General features: G+C 38.0%; 1 protein-coding gene across 2 annotated transcripts in view; it reads right to left on the bottom strand.

Moving 5' to 3' along the window:
* Nucleotides 1–19,987, bottom strand: part of LOC139954405 (uncharacterized) — a 163,803-nt gene that overhangs the window by 126,074 nt on the left and 17,742 nt on the right. For both annotated transcript variants that reach the window (XM_071954194.1, XM_071954193.1), the window contains one exon: nt 2,819–2,860. In XM_071954194.1, coding sequence (XP_071810295.1) covers nt 2,819–2,860 — 42 coding nt within the window. The remainder of the gene's footprint in view (nt 1–2,818; nt 2,861–19,987) is intronic.

Below are 19,987 nucleotides of genomic sequence, written 5' to 3'. Positions count from 1 at the left end.
CCAGCGATATCATTGGATAAACGAACGAGTATTGCAGTACATGTACATCCATAATGATGTTTTATATGTAAACGTGTACGTACATTTGGACTGCGAAATGAATGCGGTACATCTGTACCACGTGACCGTCAGTATATTGACGCTGGCTTGAGGCCACTCTCTGGCGTACTTCCACGATGTTCAGGCTACAAAACGCAGTGTGCTCGCGCCGTGCATGAGTTTTGTGAGACTTTGGCTTGTGTTGCATGCTGGTTGCTTCTAGATTGTCATAGAGTATTGGGTGGCAACAATAGAACGTGTTGGACAACATCCAACATGCAGGAATGTTTTGTCTTATTCACGAAGTCACGAAGCAGTCCTGTTGAACAAAGAGGTTCTTCACTTTCCTTCTTTTTTGAATTCAGTTAAAGGTGATCTGCTGATAGATAAAAACACTTCAGCCACCCATTCCAAGTAATTCACATCGCTCAGGGTTTTTGATAGATGGGGAAAACGAATAAGAAGAAAAACACACCTTAAAACACGTAGGCCCTAAACGCCATCCATCTAAGATTATATATTGACAATAAGCAAACATCGCGGATATTTTGTCACAGTTTACTACGTCCGTTGTATTGTTCACGTATAATCTCGTGATCTTCCATACCCTTTTATTGAGTGCAATTGTGTTTACTTATCTATACCGCTACCACTTCACATTACGTTCTCAAAAGATACACCATTTCGATGCCCTGTAGGTTAATTTTCTCTTTTTTTCCCCAATACCAAACACCCTTTATGATATACGCATTTCATTTCTAATGCCCTCAAATAATTACCTTCAGGATACACGCATAAATATTTCAGAACAAATAGAAAATGAAGGGCACTATAGGTTTTTGCAGAAACACTAGGTCCCCAAACTATTTTCTTTTGTAAACATCACATAAGAGAGTTTAACTTAGGTTGAATACCAAAAAAAAATTTTTTAATTTAATTAAACAAGCGTTGCGTGCCTGAGGGTGAATCCCACGATTTGAACAAAACGGACAATTTGAAAAGAGCATTTCAAATAAGAGGGAAAACCGGTTTCTGTTTGCTCTAGCAATTTATTAAGTGAAGGATATTTTGTTTTCCTGAACCTGAAGTAATTCAGTCTGCTAAACAATGACAAGCTGTCTTTTTAATTAATAATTTTTCCAGTTTGACAGATCTTGACGTCAATTTGGACCATGAATACACAAAAACAAATTTCCTGTGTGGATATTATATAACCGCTCCGGAATTTTAGCAATATTTAAAAAAAAAAGACGCGACCATCTTTTGAAATAAAAATTTTCAGTTCTTAGTTTTATTATCTTTGTTTGATGTGTAGGATTAAAACAATCAAACGGTTAATTAATGTACACTTTAAGGTTTGCTCGAAGCGTGCACAAGACCCATGCTCATCGTTCCCTTTTCACACAGTGTCCTTTTGTAACCTTGCTCTGACAGCTTCATAAACAAATAAAAGCAAAGGGTAGTAAAATAATTTGCATTTCACGTATAAAAGCCTGATTGCAAATCTGATCTCCCTAGATAAATAAATATAGCTGACCCTGTGCTCAACCAAAAATAACACAAACATTCCCTCCAGCTCCAGCGGCTCGCTCTATGACACAATTTTGACAACCACAATTCGATAATGGAAACCTTCAATCGATACGATTACTTGTTGATATGTTGATCAATTATCTACATGACAACCGGTGTCTCAGGGAATTCCGTCCGACGTAGATTCTGTTAACATGGGCTGGATGAGGATATTTCAAATGAGGGCGCTCACAGAAGAAATTTGTACACAGTTTACCAAAGGGGGGGACCAAATCTTCTGCCACACCGGCACAATAACCCCTCACACAGTTATCATTACATCAGATGTAGTAAAATAATCCCTATCATACGACTTGATTCCGGTAGCAATATAGGCAGGGTAGCAAACGTAATTTAGAGATTAGAGATGCGAATGTGACTTTAACTTGTAGATTTGATACACCTGTACAGTGGGTCTCCTCCCACATTTCAACAACAACTAGACATCGAAAGTTTGTCTTGACACAAACTCTAACCAGCTGACAAAAACATAGTTGCAAATCTTACAGGAACACCTACAGAAATTTGCATAAAAATGCCACTTGGATAGATAGGAAGTTGGATATACAATTTTAGTCCAGAGATGTGGAACAAAGAACCAACACTCCATGCCAACAGCTTTATACAACATTGATTCTCCCTTTGAAACTCCTTGTCTGTGCATGTTTCCTTTCATCGCACAGTCTAAACTGTTTTAAAATGGAATATCAATTCCTATCCCTCAGCTTCCCCGAGTTATTTTTTCATCTTAAATGTTTTATTCCTGTATTTTTTGTGTTCAAGGTGCGTACGAACCTTTTCAATTATTATCCACTCATTAGCTTCATACAAACACAACCGGAGATGTTAGCAACGAAAATCGAGGTCGCCGGACAAGTGAGATGTGTGATTCAATCCACTATTCCACTTATTGGTAATTTAATTGCTTATTAGTACGTATAACTTATATAGGTACTGGGTAAAACCAATAAATAACATACAATATTGTTACTGTTGTTTAAAACAACAACACAGCAATGCAAACAAAAGAAAAGATGAAAGCTTGAGGATTAAAACAAATTACCATCCATGTTTGTAAACAAGAAAAAAAGAATCTGATCTGATATAGTTCATGCTCGATCGACTTCTCACATGCAAGCCCATTTCACGTAGTTTTGTAACTTTTTGTAACAACATTCTTTATAGATGGCGTCAGAAATTCACTTACCCTTATAAGATTTCTTCAGTGAGGTTTGCAGAGCATCTTTCTCTGTTGAGAAGGAAAACAAACATGATGTAAATGGATATGTTCCCTTATCCTTAAATTTCCTTCCTCACATCTGGTCATCATATATTCAAACTTCATTTGTAAATACGGGAATGTATGCGATGGTTTCCGATTAACGGTTAGACTTGTGAACAAGTCGTTCAGTGTTTGTCGCAGAGAGAGAGCGTTAACGGCTCTTACGTGACTTAACTCCCCAGAGACTGTTGCTCGTCCGCGATCTTCTCTCGCGTCTACTGCCCCTAGTCGGGCGCCAGCAATCTCGCCAGAGCAGAGACGATTGTCGCGCGTGAGCAGGTACCGCGACAAACCACAATTCTAAGAAATGTTTTGCGATCTCTACAGAGAAACACTTAATTAAAGATAAGATATGTATTATTGGTGGTCACTCTTGGAATTAATTGCAATAACATGTTTTGGGTTTGGAACCATACAACAGCTTTTTAACCCATTATGACATACCCCTGCATTATACCCCCGAACAAAATGTGAAAATGTGGTAAAGTAAAAAGTATATCAGTTTTTGCTCCCCAAAATCTTATAAGGGTTTATGCAATAACCCTTCTCAGGTTGCTTGTAACATCAAATGCACAAGTTCACCTATTAAAGCACATATACCTGCAAAAGAGTTTCAATATCAACAAACGTTAAAAGTTGTCTGTGTGATGAGTTCTGACATTAGGCCTATATAGACATTAATTTATTATGTTACATTACATTTTGTCTTGCAGTAATGTCTCACTGACACACGTCTTATACTTTCTGAAAACAGCGCATAGAACTCATGTGAGACATCCAACTTACAAATAAATTAAAATTATTTTCCACATAATATTAGTTTCTTACGAAGTTCAGCACAAAGGTCATCAACAAAAATAACCAACACTCTCGTGAATGATCCTTAATATTAATTATGAAAATAGAGGCAGACATCATGTACACCACTGCACTAATACTCACTCAAAACACTTCAAAGAAAAATAATCTGTATCCATAGTAACAAAGCATATTTTCACTTTGGCTGGCTGTATCCCCACAGCAATTGTGAACACATAATCATTAAACTTAAACCGTAATGAAAATTTCAAAGCGGGAAAATAAAATAAGGCCATTTGAGGACGAACACACAACAAGTATCTCACTGTGGAATTCCGCTCGGTTTAACAGATCGCTTATACCCCGCAGTCAGAGGGCTGAGATCGGTTCTTACAAAATGGCAGATGATAATAACCTCACGACCGAACAGAAATCGCGGATTACCTGCTATTTCTGGCCACCACACTAGTATTAAAACTGTATATTTAGCTTTTATTGTGAAGCGGGAAGCCCGGCAGCTCTCTGCGTGGGTGTGCTGCACACCTTAACTGTAATAGTCAAAACACACGGAAGAACAAAGACAGGAGGTATTTTGAGGCGCAAAGTCTTAAAATAGAAAATACAGCTCGAGGTGCGCGCAGGCCTCGCGATGACGTCACTGGGCAGGCTTGAGGGAGACGCACCGTGATACGTGAGAAAATGTTGGCGATTTTTAAGAAGCGTAATTCTCAGGAGTCTACGGTAAAAGCATTTTTTGTTCAATGTCTCAGACACACATGAAATTAGTTTCGCGCATAACGTATGGCTGGAGAATGTAGGAGCTTTATGTATGGGCATACATTCTTCAGGTACACAAATAGGATTATTTTAAAACCTTAAAGACGTTGGGTCTGAATTTCGAATTTGGGAATATATTTCCTGGTATGAGGTAAACAATTGTTATTATAGATTTCAAGACAAATTGTGGTCCATCAATCTTCATTACCTTGCTCTGGCAAGTTTTAAAAGGGGGGAAGCACGACTAAAACTAATTTGTACTCTCAATAATGAAAACAGTTAAATTACTTCCAATGGCCAATTAGTGTTGGGTTATTGAAATTTTGTAAAGGGTATTCTACAGTATAATTTGTGCAGTCACGTCGTGTGGTACGAGAGTAAGCCGAAGGTTTGTGCTATTCATATGTACCTAGACTTGCGGTATATAAATCTCTCTTATGATTCGTTGAAAGAACATGCAGTGAAAAAAATCGACGTTTCGATCAGTATGTTCTCAATGTCTTCATGAGAACGCTTCTTCTACGTTGTTATTTACGCGTTTTGTGTAGACATCAAACGATTTGATGAACACAACGCTCCCATCAGAAAACATCGTTAAACCACCTCTTAAATGTTGAATGTTTAGGACAGTACATCAATCTGCTCATGTTGATAACCTTTGACCTGAGGCCGAGTATCATCGAAAGTACATCCCAAGAGAGAATTATATTCCCACAACATAACGACACCGATAATGTTTATCAAGTTGATAATGGTTGTCTTTGGCAAGGTATAATGCTGTCGACCAGGTTTCAACAACGTAACACCGAAAGTTGCCTTCCCGTGAAAATTATGTAAATTGCATATCGCGCTTGCGCACTAACACTTCTGATTATCGGGCAATTCTAAAGGGGAAAAAAGGGGGAAAAAACTATCGGGAATCCCACTCTCTGCCAGTTGATCTTTTTTTTTCACATGTCTCGGTAAGTACTGAGGGAATTAGTACTTCAGAGTGTTATGGCGGAGCAATTTAGAGCATCGAATTCATGTGGTTAAGTCATCGGGGTGTGGGTTCGTATCCGGGTCGTGACACCAAGGGCAAGACAAACCTTTCTAATTGCCTACCTTCCCACGGGAGGTATATACGGGTACCTGCGAGGGTAGAGGTGAATATTGGGTGCGTTCGTTTAGCTTCCCTGGGTCGACCCCGGTGCGTGGCGTTTTTTTTTTACCAGGACGAACCTGGGTAATTATCTGCACGCACTCGTCCTGGGAAAAAACCGCCACACACCGGGCTCGACCCAGGGAAGCTAAACGAACGCACCCATTGTGTTTAAAGAGAAAAAAACTCGGAGCGTCATGGCAGCCCGGTGCAGCATACTCCACAAGGAGCCAAGAAAGAGAACATGAATGATAATGACCCAATGACTAGGGGTCGATTTTGCAAAGAGTTAGGACTATGCTAGTTCTGAGTTAGAACGAGTAAGTCGTCCCAACTCGACATAAGACTAGTCTTAACTCTTTCCGAAGTACAAACCCGAGGCAAACCTATGTCTTAACTCTTTGCGAAAATGCGCTATATAAGATATAGGTGTTAAAATTATTACCAAATACATATCGGTGTACTAAAGCAACAATACAATCTATGTGTTTGTTGGATTTGCTTGTCTTTATTTGTCATTGACAAGTTTTCAAGGACCCTGCCATGTTTGGTATACGATTATTATAATCTATACATAGTTTCACAGACCTTGAGAGTTTTTTCTAACATAAAGAAAATTGTTTCGCTTAATAACAGGGATAGACTATTTATTATTTGTATTACACACATACCAGATTCTTCTAAATCAACTCAAAAAGGGAATCCTTAAAAAAACATCAGGATTTGACGATGGCAGTTATATACTAAAAAAAAAAATGTGCACCCGGCCCGTGGATGTTTATGTTCTATGAATCACGACAATGGATTAAGGATAAGCGTGTGGTGTCCGGGTAACAGCGATGGGTTTCCCCCCGTCTCGCTGTCTTCGCGTTCCCCGTCCCCCTGATTGCAAACCACGGTCTCGAGCGAGCAAGCGTGTCGCTTTATTGGTCGATGTACTGTATTTTAAAGGGAATGTATAGGTTTGCTCATCAAACCCAAAACTCACTTACAGGTCCACATACCACTGTGTATTTCCAGCATTTCTAGGCTCTATCATGGCTTCATGAAACAACCATCCGTGAATCATGGCACTCTGATGATCTCGATCCGTCCTTGATTTAACAACAATAATAATTTTATCTTTCGATGACAATACGGTCATTCCTATTTTAATTATGTCCTCGGTTTAAGAGAATTATATCAAAAATGAAAGGACCATATGGCTCATGGTTGCAATTGGCTTTCTCATAATGAGATTCGTCTACAGCACCCGTAGTGAAAGGCTATTGTACTTTTTTTAAATTGCTATCAAATTAAAATGTAGATTTTCATTTTTAAAATGGAGGTAAAACAATAAATTATGGTGTACCCGAGACACCGATATTTAATTGAATTTGCGAACAACCTGTTTTTGTATTTGAATGGGTTGGTTTGAAAGTACTAAAAGATGATTTTGTTGTTGCTAGGCCTTTTACCACGAAACGGTTTGGTGTTGGTGAAAGTATAGGGGGACACTGGTTAAAACTACGAGGTTTGAATATGAGTGCAGGGTATTAATTGGGAGGGGGAATGTTTAGTATTGAGTGTCTTGCATCACATTCCTTGAATAGAATGGCGTTATTCAACACATGCCTGGTACTTCATGGAGGTATGGAGGCAACGAAGGCGGTTGCCTCCATGCCCCTTGGTCAATGCCTTCGAACCATTGAAATGCTCAAGAAGAAATTTATAATTTCCTAATATAGGATGGACCCTTTCCAAGGAAAAGAGAAAATGTCATTGCCCTTTCAAAAACAAATTGTATGTGCATGTTTTTGTTTTCTTTACTTTACTGTTCTTATTGTCTGTACTTGAATTTTTACCTGTAAAATTAATAAATAATATGAAATGAAACAAAGCATACAAGCCTGTAAATCTTTCCATTTTAAACAATGACATGTTTTACGCACAGACAAAAGAAGATATTTACAATAATAGCTGCACATTCCCAAGCACGGAAGTGTTTGCGATACATATCACTCCATTTGAAGACAGGCAATGTGAGACTTCTAAGACGCTAGGTGGCAGCAGACTTTACAGGTAGATCCATTGCTCTCGGAAACGTGAGGCATGCTCAGAACTACGTAAACTATGTAAATTTATCAATTAAGTCTGCTGCCACCTAGCGTTCAAAGAAGTCTCTCATTTCCATACCCTGACCTTGCATTTTGTACAAAGTACCGTAACATTTGCAAACTTGCGATTACGGCGTCTCTTTTGGAAGGAGTGCTGGCTCTGTATGAGCCATTGCTTGTTCGACGTTTCGAACACTATACTGGGCTTGTGTTTAGCAGAGCAAAGACGAAGATGTGCAGAGTATTGCATTTGCTGACCAGTAACTCCGTATTTTATTCCCCTGCTGAAGACGAGCAGAGTGTAGGACCTACTGGTCGAAACGCCGAGACCACAGCAACGACTCTCCTCCAGAGAAACACTCCTCCCCAAAATGAGGAGGCATGTTCCCTACTCAGATAATTCCGTAAAACTATCAATATTAGGGGTCTCCAGCAAACAACTTGCTTTTAGGAGACTCCCACCAGTTGTTGCATGTAAAGTATCTCTTGTTCATTATATTGTAAGTCAACTGATTGAGTGGAAATAAACTGAACTCAACTGAACGTGGTGTACCAGCAACATTACTAAATATTTACTATCACCCATACCATGCAAAAGAGGAAGTGACAGTGAGAACCTAATGCACTTGCTGCCCACTTAGAACATTGCATGTCAAGCAAGATAAATGTATGTATGTGGAGCACCATAAATCGTTATCCGTTGAAATGTCAAATCAGTGTAATTAGTTTTAGCGATGAGTATAGAGGGACCGGGGAGAATGTGAAATGCGACGGGGAGATCCGGGATTTCATCCCGACCAGTAATCAGGATGTTTCGGTGATGATGACGGGGAGAAAAAACCCCGGGCCTAAACAGAAAAATAAAACGAAGCAGCGAAGCGCAGAAACGACAGTGAAAATCTTAAACCTATTCGAGACTTTATATTATTGTGTTTGCGGTAACACCATGTGTATACTTGCCAAGTAGGTGTCGTTCTTTCGAGAACTGTCCTGCTATTATGTTCTACTACTGCGGAGTAGATTTTCTGATTTGTTTTGCTATTTGAGACTTACTGTAAAGCTCTTTTGGATGTATCGATGCATGATTATGCAACATACGCAACATTGTCAAAATAATAAGCACGTAAACACACAAGTGAAACAAAAAAGAAAATAAGAGCAGACAGAGACAATCTTATACCTATTTGTGACTAGTTGTAAAGCTCATGTGTGTGTATTTGCATGATTATACAAACTACACAACAATTCTACAATTTGTCCTTTAAGAAGTACATGTACGCGGACACGGTGAAACAATACACTAATACAGAGCAGACAGTGCAAATCTTATAAACCTATTTGAGACTTATTGTAAAGCTGTGTGTGTAGGTATATGCAAAATAGCAACAATTCTACAACTTGACCAATAATATGTACGCAGAAACACAATTGAAACAATACACTATAATATGACAGACGGCGGTGGGAAAGTACACCGAACCATCAGCGTGTTGTTGTAACATTTAAGGCTCTCCGATGCCTGGCCTGTTTAAAGCCATTGGACACTTTCGGTAAACAGTATTGTCCAAAGGCCCACACTTCGTGTATCACAACTTATATATAAAATAACAAACCTGGAAAAATTTAGGCTATATCGGTCATCGGAGTCGGGAGAAAATAACGGGAAAACCCACCCTTAATTCCACACGTTTCGCTGTGTCATGACATGTGTTTACTATAAATCCGTAACTCTCGATGTCGAGAATTGATAATTGTTTTAATGTTTTCTCAAAAAAGTAAAGCATTTCATGGAATAATATTGCAAGAGAAGTCTTTTACCATTACCTTCTGTAAACCCTGTAAGTTATTTGTAAGTCTGTGAACTTTTCTTTTGTTTTCTGTTCCGAAAGTGTATAATGGCATTAAGAGATACAAGACGTATAACAACACTTCTCCCACCCTGTAACCCGATTCGAGACTGTTCTCCATACCTCCAAGCTATGTCGAGGTCGTACGATTTTACTTCTGAATAAGCTGTAATTTACTTCTGTATATACAGCTCAGGCTAATATGGGCCTAACATTGGTTACACTTCGGGTGATCAGTAACTTGAATGATTTTCCACAGCAAGCGATACCGCTATAGTTTTATAACCGCTGGGGTTGGGGTCACAGACTCTGCTAGGTCGAAACGTCAGACCATTAGCTATTTTTTGCATTTTATAAGATGTTAACACATATAGGATGTATATACACACCATCAGTTCATGGCTATATTGTTAAAGCTGGTTTTGAAATACTTCGAGTAGAAACAAAGCAGTGAAATTTAGATTCATTTTTGTTTGACAAATTAGTCTGCTGAGAAGGTATTCTTTCAACCTTGACGTCTAGCAGTACTTTTTATGAAATATGGAGGCCTACATATTTATACCGTCACCACCACCAGCTGGACCAGCCTTGCGTTTAATGAAGACTCGTTAACGCCGCCACGTGCAACAGACAATGTTTAAATTTCAACCGTATTACGAGCTACTGTCCATAAGGCACCAAGCCGACCGTGCAGTTTTATAAGCAACGCGGCACTCCATCATCTGCCGTTTTTATGCACTTTTATATTTCTCTGATATACGGCGCGAAACGGCAAATTGTGATGTGGAATAGTATTATGCTTGAAGGCACTAGACACTATTGGTAATTACTCAAAATAATTATTAGCAGAAAAGCCTACTTGTTAACGAGTAACGGGGAGCTGTTGATAGTATAAAACATTGTGAGAAATGGCTCCCTCTGAAGTGACGTAGTTTTCGAGAAAGAAGTAATTTCCACAAATTTGGTTTCAAGACCACAGATTTAGATTTTGGGGTCTCGAAATCAAGCATCTAAAAGCACACAACTTCGTGTGACAAGGGTGTTTTTTATTTCATTCATATCTCGCAGCTTCGACGACAAATTGAGCTCAAATTATCAAAGGTTTGTTATTGTATGCATATGTTGAGATACACCAAGTGAGACGACTGGTCTTTGACAATCACAAAAAGTGTCCACTGCCTTTAAGTATCACAGCTTGATTTGAGAGTGATTACTCGAGTTGATCCTTAGAAATGTCAAACCGTGCAGCTGGGACCCAAAGCGTGTGATGAGAAGAACTCTCACTGCCTATGAATATTCAGTTGGCTTTAATTATTCAGGCAGAGAAAACAGGTTGGTTGCTTTGCTGATAAAAGGTTTATAAATAAGTCATTTAAAAATGGACAGCTAATCGTAGCTTACTATTATATTGACGAAAACAAATTCACAGTCACCTCGGCTGAATAACATTGTACGCGAAAATAGTTCCTCTCGTTACTTTCATGCAGTAATTGAGTTTTTCCAAATGCTGGTTTCGTGACCTCGATTGTATTTGACGCGGAAATATTACTCTGAAAGATGAAGTGCACCTTCTTTTTAAGCTCAATCGGTTATAAAAGTCACAACAATTGTTGCCGACCCCGGACCCCCATCCCTTTACCATGTTTCCAAGCATCGGATTTCGGACTTCCAAATCCAAACCAAATCGTTTTACTAATTTCTTTAAAGATGATATAATTTCGGGCACAAATACCACAATCTTTGAACACATATTTTCAATCTCACCAATGCTATGCACAACCTTTAAAGACGGTTTCTATGGTCCGATTTTGTTTTTGTGTGCATTTATTTCTCTATCGATAAAGTCCTAATTATACAATGAAAGTGTACACAAAAATAAAAGCCTTTCCATCGCGTTAAAATGGCAAAAAATGTAATTCAAGATGTTCGATACTCCTTTAGAGCGAAATTGAAAACATGACGTCATTGAAAGTACACATTCGACGTGCATGTACATTAAGCAATGAGATAAAGTAAATGGATAAGTTTCGCATAAAGTAAAGTGTATCAAATATTATGGCCTAAACACAATGTTATTGTGAGGGGAAAAGATCATTTTCATATAAGGACTCAATTGAATATTAGTGCAGTAAAAAACTTAAAATGGACATTGGATGTTGGAACCATGTGTTATAGGTCTTCACGTTTAAACTCCAGCGCACACAGAACATAGTTGGAAGTTTATCACATCGTGTTTTAGTTACTCCAGTTAATAAGGGCTTTTGAAAAATCACATGTACACGTTCAGTTTGATCGAACCGTTTCCCCCGTAACATTTTATATTTATTTACCACTTCTATTCTTGACTGAAACCTGTCACAAATCACGGCTCGAAGTCTAATCAGTTCACATAACTAAGCTTTCAGGAAAGGGGATGTCACATTTGAGATTGTTTTCGCCTGGTTTCAACACCCACAACATTTAATTGCATCATCAGCAGCAGCAGCGCTCGGTATACACATTCAGAGAACGTGTTTTTCTGAATGGACAAACTGCACTGGCCTTCAGCGAAATACAGCGTGCTTTTTTCGTGTCTTCCCTTTTATGGTGGAGAGGGTAAACAAGATAATGAAGGCTTGCTTGTCTGCCAGACGCGAGTTTTTTTTTCAGGATTGGACTACTATTAGGAATGTAATTTCCAGTCGTATCGGCAGAGATCATCATTGCCTATTTGTGCTGACCTACATTTTCGGGGATAACTTTCCTGACTTCTTAATGTGATTAGAGGGGGAGTATATAGGGCTATAGGAATGCGCGTGCTTTAAAAACACAATTTTCGAAAATGGGGTTGGTACAAAAAAGCTTTCGCATGCAGCAAAACATGTTTAGAGACATAATCTCGTACAATTCCTTTTTTCATAGAATGTGTGGGCTTGATTTTTTGCCGCCGTTGGGGGTGTTACTTCTGGAGATCTTGATTCGATTTGTTTTTACGTTAACTAAAACTGTGTATTATGTTTTTCAATTTATTATTTAGAAGAAACATATTTTTGGTACGTGGATCGACAAGTTCGTAAACGAAAGCACCACGCAACTAGATTTAAAGGCTTGTATGTCACTTTTCTTTTAATCAAATTTGTACTATGGGCCTTTGAAAATAACAGTTTAAAGTTTTACACTGGCACTAAATAAGGCAACGCTGAACCATAGAGCCTTCTATAGAGAAACAAACGAACAACAAACAAGGCAATGCACACCATGTTTAAGTTCTCAAATTTGAAACGTGGCAAAATGTCTGTCCAAAAATAATTACTTTATCCATATGCAGATGAAGGTGAGCCACACTATACCAAATAAAGTAAAGTTTAGTTTAATCTTAAAGGGACACACCGGCCGAATTGGGCTATTTTGGGCTACAAAATAGACTAAGATATGACTTCAACGGTCTTCCTGGAATGAAGAAGAATAATCCTTAAAAAAATCATCAAATTTAGCCGTTTTTGAGCATTTTAAGACAAAAACGCAGGTCTCGTGATTGTTCTAACCAAAAGATGGTCAAACAGTCACGTGACCTTCCGGGCTAGTTTTACTTTCAGACGTCTAAAAGTAACATAATTAACCAAATTTTAATTTTTTTTTTACAAAATTATTTACGAATAATTGACGAAAAAGATTATGTATTCAAATTATCGCTACAAAATGTAAATAATGGTGAAAAATCTAACGTAAGATTCACACTCGAAGAGTCCGTGTAATGGAAGCTTGTTATATGGCCGCTTTGTTTTTTAAAGTCATTTTTTGCTAAAAACGTAACATTTTGATGATTGTTTTTACAGCAACCATCTATAAAAACATTATTTATGATTCTACACCCCTAAATTGCGTAAACGGTGAGCCGGTGTGTCCCTTTAAATTGGGTGAGACTAATAAGCCAATTGACATTTACCTGTCTGTGGCGTTTTTAACGGCTTTTTTTTTAGTGATACAGTTTTATCTTATTTTGACTGCCTGTTTTTTGTTTTCAAATGTATCATTGGCCCCAAAATATTAATATCAAAAACAATGGAAACCCAGTTCGTCGGTTCACACACGCCCCCACGCGGTCAGAAATAACACAATTTGAGTGACGTCAGGACTGATGTTTTCTGGCTATATACTGAAGTTATGAAACCATAGTAAGTTTGTATCGTAATATTGATAATTAAAGGCACTGGACACGTTTGGTAATTATCAAAGACCAGTATTCTCACTTGGTGTATTCCAACATATGCAAAAAAATAACAAACCTGTGAAAATTTGAGTTCAATTGGTCATCGACTTTGAAATAGAATAATGAAAGAAAAACACCCTTGTTGCATAGGTGAAGTATTTTATTATTTGGGTGAGAAATTACCTCTTTAAGTACTTTACTTCAGACGGAGCCGTTTCTCACAAAAAGAATGTTTTATACTATCAACAGCCCTCCATTACTCAATACAAGTAAGTTGTTATGCTAACAATTATTGTAAGTAATTACCAATAGTGGCCAGTGCCTTTAAGACTGTCAGGTGATAATGAAGACTTGGCCGTGAGAGCAGCGTCTTTAGACTTCATCAAAATTCCCTAATGATCCAAACATGTTTTTTATTTCATCAACACTTCCATTCATGACAATTCAATTTAACTTCATAACAGGTAATCCCGTCTGTTTTCAAGGAACTGTTTGCTTAAAATAATTTTAAGCGTTTTTGTCTGTACTGTTTGAATCATGGCCAGTTTTAATTTACCCAGTGTGGGATAATAAAGTTCTTATCTTATCTACGTACATTCTTGTTATAGTATCAATTAAACACAGTGTCAAGTGAAATTATTATACCAAACATTTTTAGGTTAATAGTTAGCAGCCAAGATGTAGAGGACTCTGCCTTTGGGTTGAAACGTCAGGCCATGTTTGTTTGTATACCATAAGTCATTTTGGTTGAGTCTCATTAATATTATTTTTATTATTATTATTTTTTTTTTTTATTTTTTTTTTTTTACTTTTGATATAATCCAGAATCTGTAATCGTCATTGGTTAATGGCGCCCATCAATACAGTTTTTATACGTTAGATACACTGTAACAAACAGAACAGCTTGCAATAACAAAATCATGTTAAAGTATCTTAAAACTGATGATACTAGCCTAAAGGCAATGGTATACATTTGGGGTTGGAACAATTTGATTGTTTCAATCCTATATGCATTTAGACCTAACACAAATAACCTGTGAAAAGTTAATTTCAAAAGAACGTAGCGTTTGGTGGTTTTTCAGATATCGCCGAAAATCTGAAGTGGTTAATGGAACTATGGAATATAGGCCTATCATACACAATCTGAGAGGAAACTTTCTGCATTGTATGAAACGTTCTCAGGTTGAACATGTTTTTATCTCTTTCTCTAACATGACATTCCTTAATAGCAGGAAATCGTTTCTCAAAATGTGAACACATTATCAACAGCTGTGTAAGATTTTATGGTCATTAATTTGTGGCATATTTACCAAAGGTATATAGCATCCCTTTAAGTAAAAATTGTCGACAATAATTAGACTTCACGTACGAAAAATACCATGTTTGCAGACCCATTTACAGTGGTCATAAGCAGCATTTAAAGTGACCACAACGGAGTTTTCTGGTTTTGGATAAGAAATCTACAAGAAAAGTGACATCATGAAAGAGTTGGGATTCGGTGCGTCTTCGGCTTTACGTCACGCCAGGCACGGAAAGCGCCAGCCTTTTACAACTACATGCCGTGTGCCTGAATTCCGCCCTCTGTTGAAATAATTGTTTCACAGACCAGTAATGTATAAGTTCGTTCATTACTTTTTTATTGAATGAAAAGTATGATTTTAACGTGAACGTTTCTACAAAATAATACAAACTTTAACATTGAACATTGTCAATAATGTGTGATAAAACAACCACAGATTATTATTGGGGATCAAAGTAATCAAATCAATGAAACAAACAATAATGTTGACCCACTTTTTTTTCTGACGTCACCAATAGGCAAATTTAAAATGTTACGCCGCTTATGGAGTCGGATCCCCATGTTACCGTGTATGCAGTGTGCATTTGGACGAGACCTTGCGTTTACGTGGCGAGGCCTTGCCCAAATTTCACAAAGCCCATCAGCACAAAACTCTATAAGCGCAGAAAAATATTGGTTAACAGTTACCGGTTGCCAGCCAAAATTACATTAAGTTTACAATGTTATGACTGGTGCCCCAAAAGTTTCGCTTAAAGGGCAAAATTTAAAAAATCAGAGCACTCTTTCTGCTTAAAAGCTTAATGAAGTTGGGCACTGCACTCATGCAAATTTTGCTTTGAAAATGGCGGCCGCGAGTACAGTCAATGCAACGGGTCCACAGTCGGATTTTGTCAAAATGAAAAGAGGACGTTGCTTCACAGAAGTGTAAACTTTGAAAAAACATCAGCAAGGAAGAGGAAACAGGACGATTCAAGAATTACATCCCAAAAGATATTTTAACGGCCGGTGGTTCACACATACAGAAGAAAGAAAAGAAATTAAAACAATATTTTTGGAGATTTTTATTTTGTAACCCTCGTATCAATACTTTTAAAAATATTGTGTGTGTGAGCCCTGCAACTCTGTCTCAATATCTCTCAGCTCATCTTTTTTTTTTTAGCTTCAGTAGCTAGCTTATGGTCTGACGTTTCGACCCTCATGCAGAATCTTTCTCGAAGACTTAAGGACCAGGGCCGAATCATGTGTTCTAATTTAGCCTTCGAGAAAGACCCTGGAATGAATTAAATAAAAAGCAAACTCAATTTAAACATGCATCTTGCCACGCATTACCTCATTAGTTATAGAACGGTTGACCTTTATATTGTTTGTAAATTAACAATCAAAAATTCGAAGCAAATCACGAAGCAAGAGCATGGAGGCAGGAAAATCAACGGTTAATTAGAAATCACGGCAGAATGATTTTTTCCAAAGACGCCTTCCCAAGATTGCGAGCCTGACCGCTACAAAATTAATCAGCGATTTTGCATTAGATATAAAAACAGACCAGATACGGATTGTCAGCTATTCAAAAAAAAAGACAGACAAAAAATCCCTCTAGCATTGAACCAAACTGCAATAGTTCCAAGAAGGCAACTCACAGGCTGTTTCCACACAAAAACAATTCAGAAATAGCAAACATCGACAGAGAGATAAGTGAGACCGAGAGAGGGACTCTTTGCCCGTGGTGTGTCAGAAAGAAATCAATAATATTGCAGCGTTGTGACGTTTGGTTAAAATGCTACTGATAATATTATGAGACCTCAATGCAGACGATGTAATTGAGACAGGCCTTCGGCACTTGCACACGTTAATTACACCGAAACACTGCATTAAGAATACAGTATTAGATATGGAATTAAGTTGGAGAATTCAATTAGTTCCTCAAGCTCACTGATTCCAAAGTGCATAATCAGCACAAAATCTCTCCAGAAATATCTCAGTCATGAAATCTGCCAAAAGAAACCAGCTTTTTGAAGACCCCGCAAATCACCAATTGTTGTGTCGATTTCCCTAATAAGAATAAGCGCCATTAAACGTGTACAAAAACCCTCACAAAACATAAACCCAGAAACACAAGACACATGAGGGCGCAATATTCGTTCAGAATATGCAGAGCTGATGCATGTCAACCTTATCGTTGATAAACACAACGCTCTTGTTAGCACGGACGGACGAAGGTTAGCAGGATATTCAATGGTATTAACCAACGGCAAGTACGCAAACTTCCAATCTAAAAAAAATGCTTTCCATGATTGGTTGCTTTTGTTGCAAACAAGTTCAGAACTTTTTCTTGCGTTACATTTTTACAATCTGTGGTTATCGGTTTTTTTAAAGCATTTATAGCCCCCCCCCCCTCCCACATTCCCTCCTCCATACTTTTCCAACCTTGATGTTCAACAACTCGGGCAGTGGCGTTGCAATAGAAAGGTCTGTTGAGAAAGTTGCCAGAAAACGCCATTTCGGTAAAAAAGTCATGATGACTTCATCGGGTTAATTTACCCAGATATAAATAACTAAATCTTACTGTTTTATTACCCGGTCATTTCTGATGCAATAATGAAGCAGACAGGTTTGTGTTTGTTCCAGTTGCCAAGCCGATACCGGTTCGTTCAGTTCCCAACGTGCTACGAAACCGAGTTATTCCAAACCATCATTAATCCATCGACGCCTTTTGGGTTTTATGGACCATGCCTGATGATTGGCCATGAACGTTGAACCTGAAATAGTTGGCTCACTTTGACGGACTAAATTGACGGTAAACTTCACTTATGGAACCAAAAATATTACAGGCACGGGAATTTCGTTTCCAGACATGCTGCTGATGACAGCATGTTATAGTTAAAGAGGCGTGCCATTGGTAACAGCAAAATCAATTTAAGTGCAAACTATGTCTTTGCTATTTGGAACCGTTTGATTATTTTAAACTAACATCTGAACATTTCATTTAAAAAGGTCGTCGCGTTTTGAATTATTGTCGAATAATATGTCCACGCAGCAAAAACAAGCCCCAATGAATACACAACGTATTGTGCGGTAACGTTGATCAGATTAAAATTTTGGGGCATAAAAAAATCAGTATTTCATATGTCAGCTATTACTTGGTCCACTTTTGAACTATCCCATTCAAAATTATGTCAGCTGTCAATTGCCCAAAATGCTGTTGCCACAGTAACGATTGCCTTATCTTTTATGAATACTGCCAATCTCTGCAATATTTTTCTTCAAAAAATTTAATCAAAACTATTCCAGCTGCCATTTTGCCAAAAAAGATGTCGCACGAAAACAGTTGGCTAATCTTTCACGAACGTTTTTGTTCTCTTCAATATTTTTTGTTTGCAACCCCAGCCCCCCCCCCCCCCAAGTTAAAAATATGAATCAACCGCCTGTCAATACGCTTTTGGCGCGCACATCGAGCATGTTGCCACCCACATCTTAACAGCTGACCATGTTACGTTATCTCTCCAAAGTGGCAATACATCGGAAATCCCAGTGGGACCAATTAAAGCGAAACATTCTAATCTCCAGGGAGCTACTCTGGAATTAACATGAACCATGGACGACCGCCCCTCGACATTGGTGAGAACATTTATGGTGAAGTATAAACGTATGAACTTATGAAATGTATGAACTTATGAAACTTGTTTTACAACAGGACTGTTCTTTCAAAGTATTATATAGCTTACCCAGTTTTAATCCAGCAAATGTAAATTTACCGTGTGAAAATTTCATTTCAAAAGGTGGTCGGTTTGTTTAGATATCGCCGAAAAGCCTTCTTTTTTTCACAGGACCATAATGTATTGCAGCTGTTGTGCTGATTTTTGTATCCTGTATAAAGATTTTTGAATAAATAAATAAATTATTTTTTTTACACAACCACATTACTTTACACCATCCAAATCTGCTACCAGTACTTGGCCAACAGTCCTCCTAAATGCAATGTGGTGAACCGAGATTGTGAATCACATGAAAAACAAGACGAGCAGTTCACCAGGACATTTTTAAAAGGTTTGTTTTGGTTTTTTGGTAGATGAAACTTTTTCTCGTTTTACACAGAGTTCAACCCTTGAAACGAGTACCAAAAGTCCACTAGGAAAGTATCAATCTAGAGGGCGCCCATTTTGTTCATTCCGTAATGTGTACGTGTGAGCGTGTATGGCAAGGGGGGGGGGGGGGGGGGTCACAGTGGCGTAACCATGAGTCTCCAGCTTAACATTTTCTGTTTTAAAGAGCGAACAAACATGGAACGTCTTAAATCTCTTTTCGTTAAACCGTCGATTATCCCGTCCTTGCAGGCGGTGACGGATTACAAAAAACCGTTGAGTAAATGAAGCATCAAGAATTAAAAGACGATAAAGACAACCTTGGTGATCTGAATGGCTCTTTGGTGGTGTAAATGAGATAAACCATCGGATGACAGATTTCGTGATATTAGCGTGGATGAATGTAGGCCTGTATCTAGGTGCGGCCATCTTGATTTTTCTTCATTCAAACCAATGTAAACCAAACTGAGGCTTGAAGGAAAAAATAGTCTGGTTCCTTTCGTGTAATTAACATGAGCATTCAGCACTATTTGGATGAACAGAGAATATGACCAAGATGACATGATTAAAGCCTACTGTTTAGTGTGAACAAAATTAACACAGTACGTTTGGTAATTGGAACCCATCGGTTTCATTCCTAATAATTGTATACCATAAAACTTACATGTAAAATTTGTACTTCAAAAGGTGGTGTAGCGTTTTTGAGATACTGCCGATATTCTGGAGCAGTTATGTCCTCGCAGGAAGATTCTAATATCTCAAATTAGAAAACACAATCTGAGAAACGTTACTATCAGTAACGCTTCTCAGATTAGATTTTTTTTTCTGGTGGGGGGGGGGGAGGGATAAAATAGTTTCCATAACAAA

Source organism: Asterias amurensis, chromosome 2, assembly GCF_032118995.1.
Source record: "Asterias amurensis chromosome 2, ASM3211899v1".
Classification (NCBI taxonomy): domain Eukaryota; kingdom Metazoa; phylum Echinodermata; class Asteroidea; order Forcipulatida; family Asteriidae; genus Asterias; species Asterias amurensis.
The sequence above is the reverse complement of the archived record's forward strand: the minus strand, read 5'-3'. Positions and strand labels throughout refer to the sequence as shown.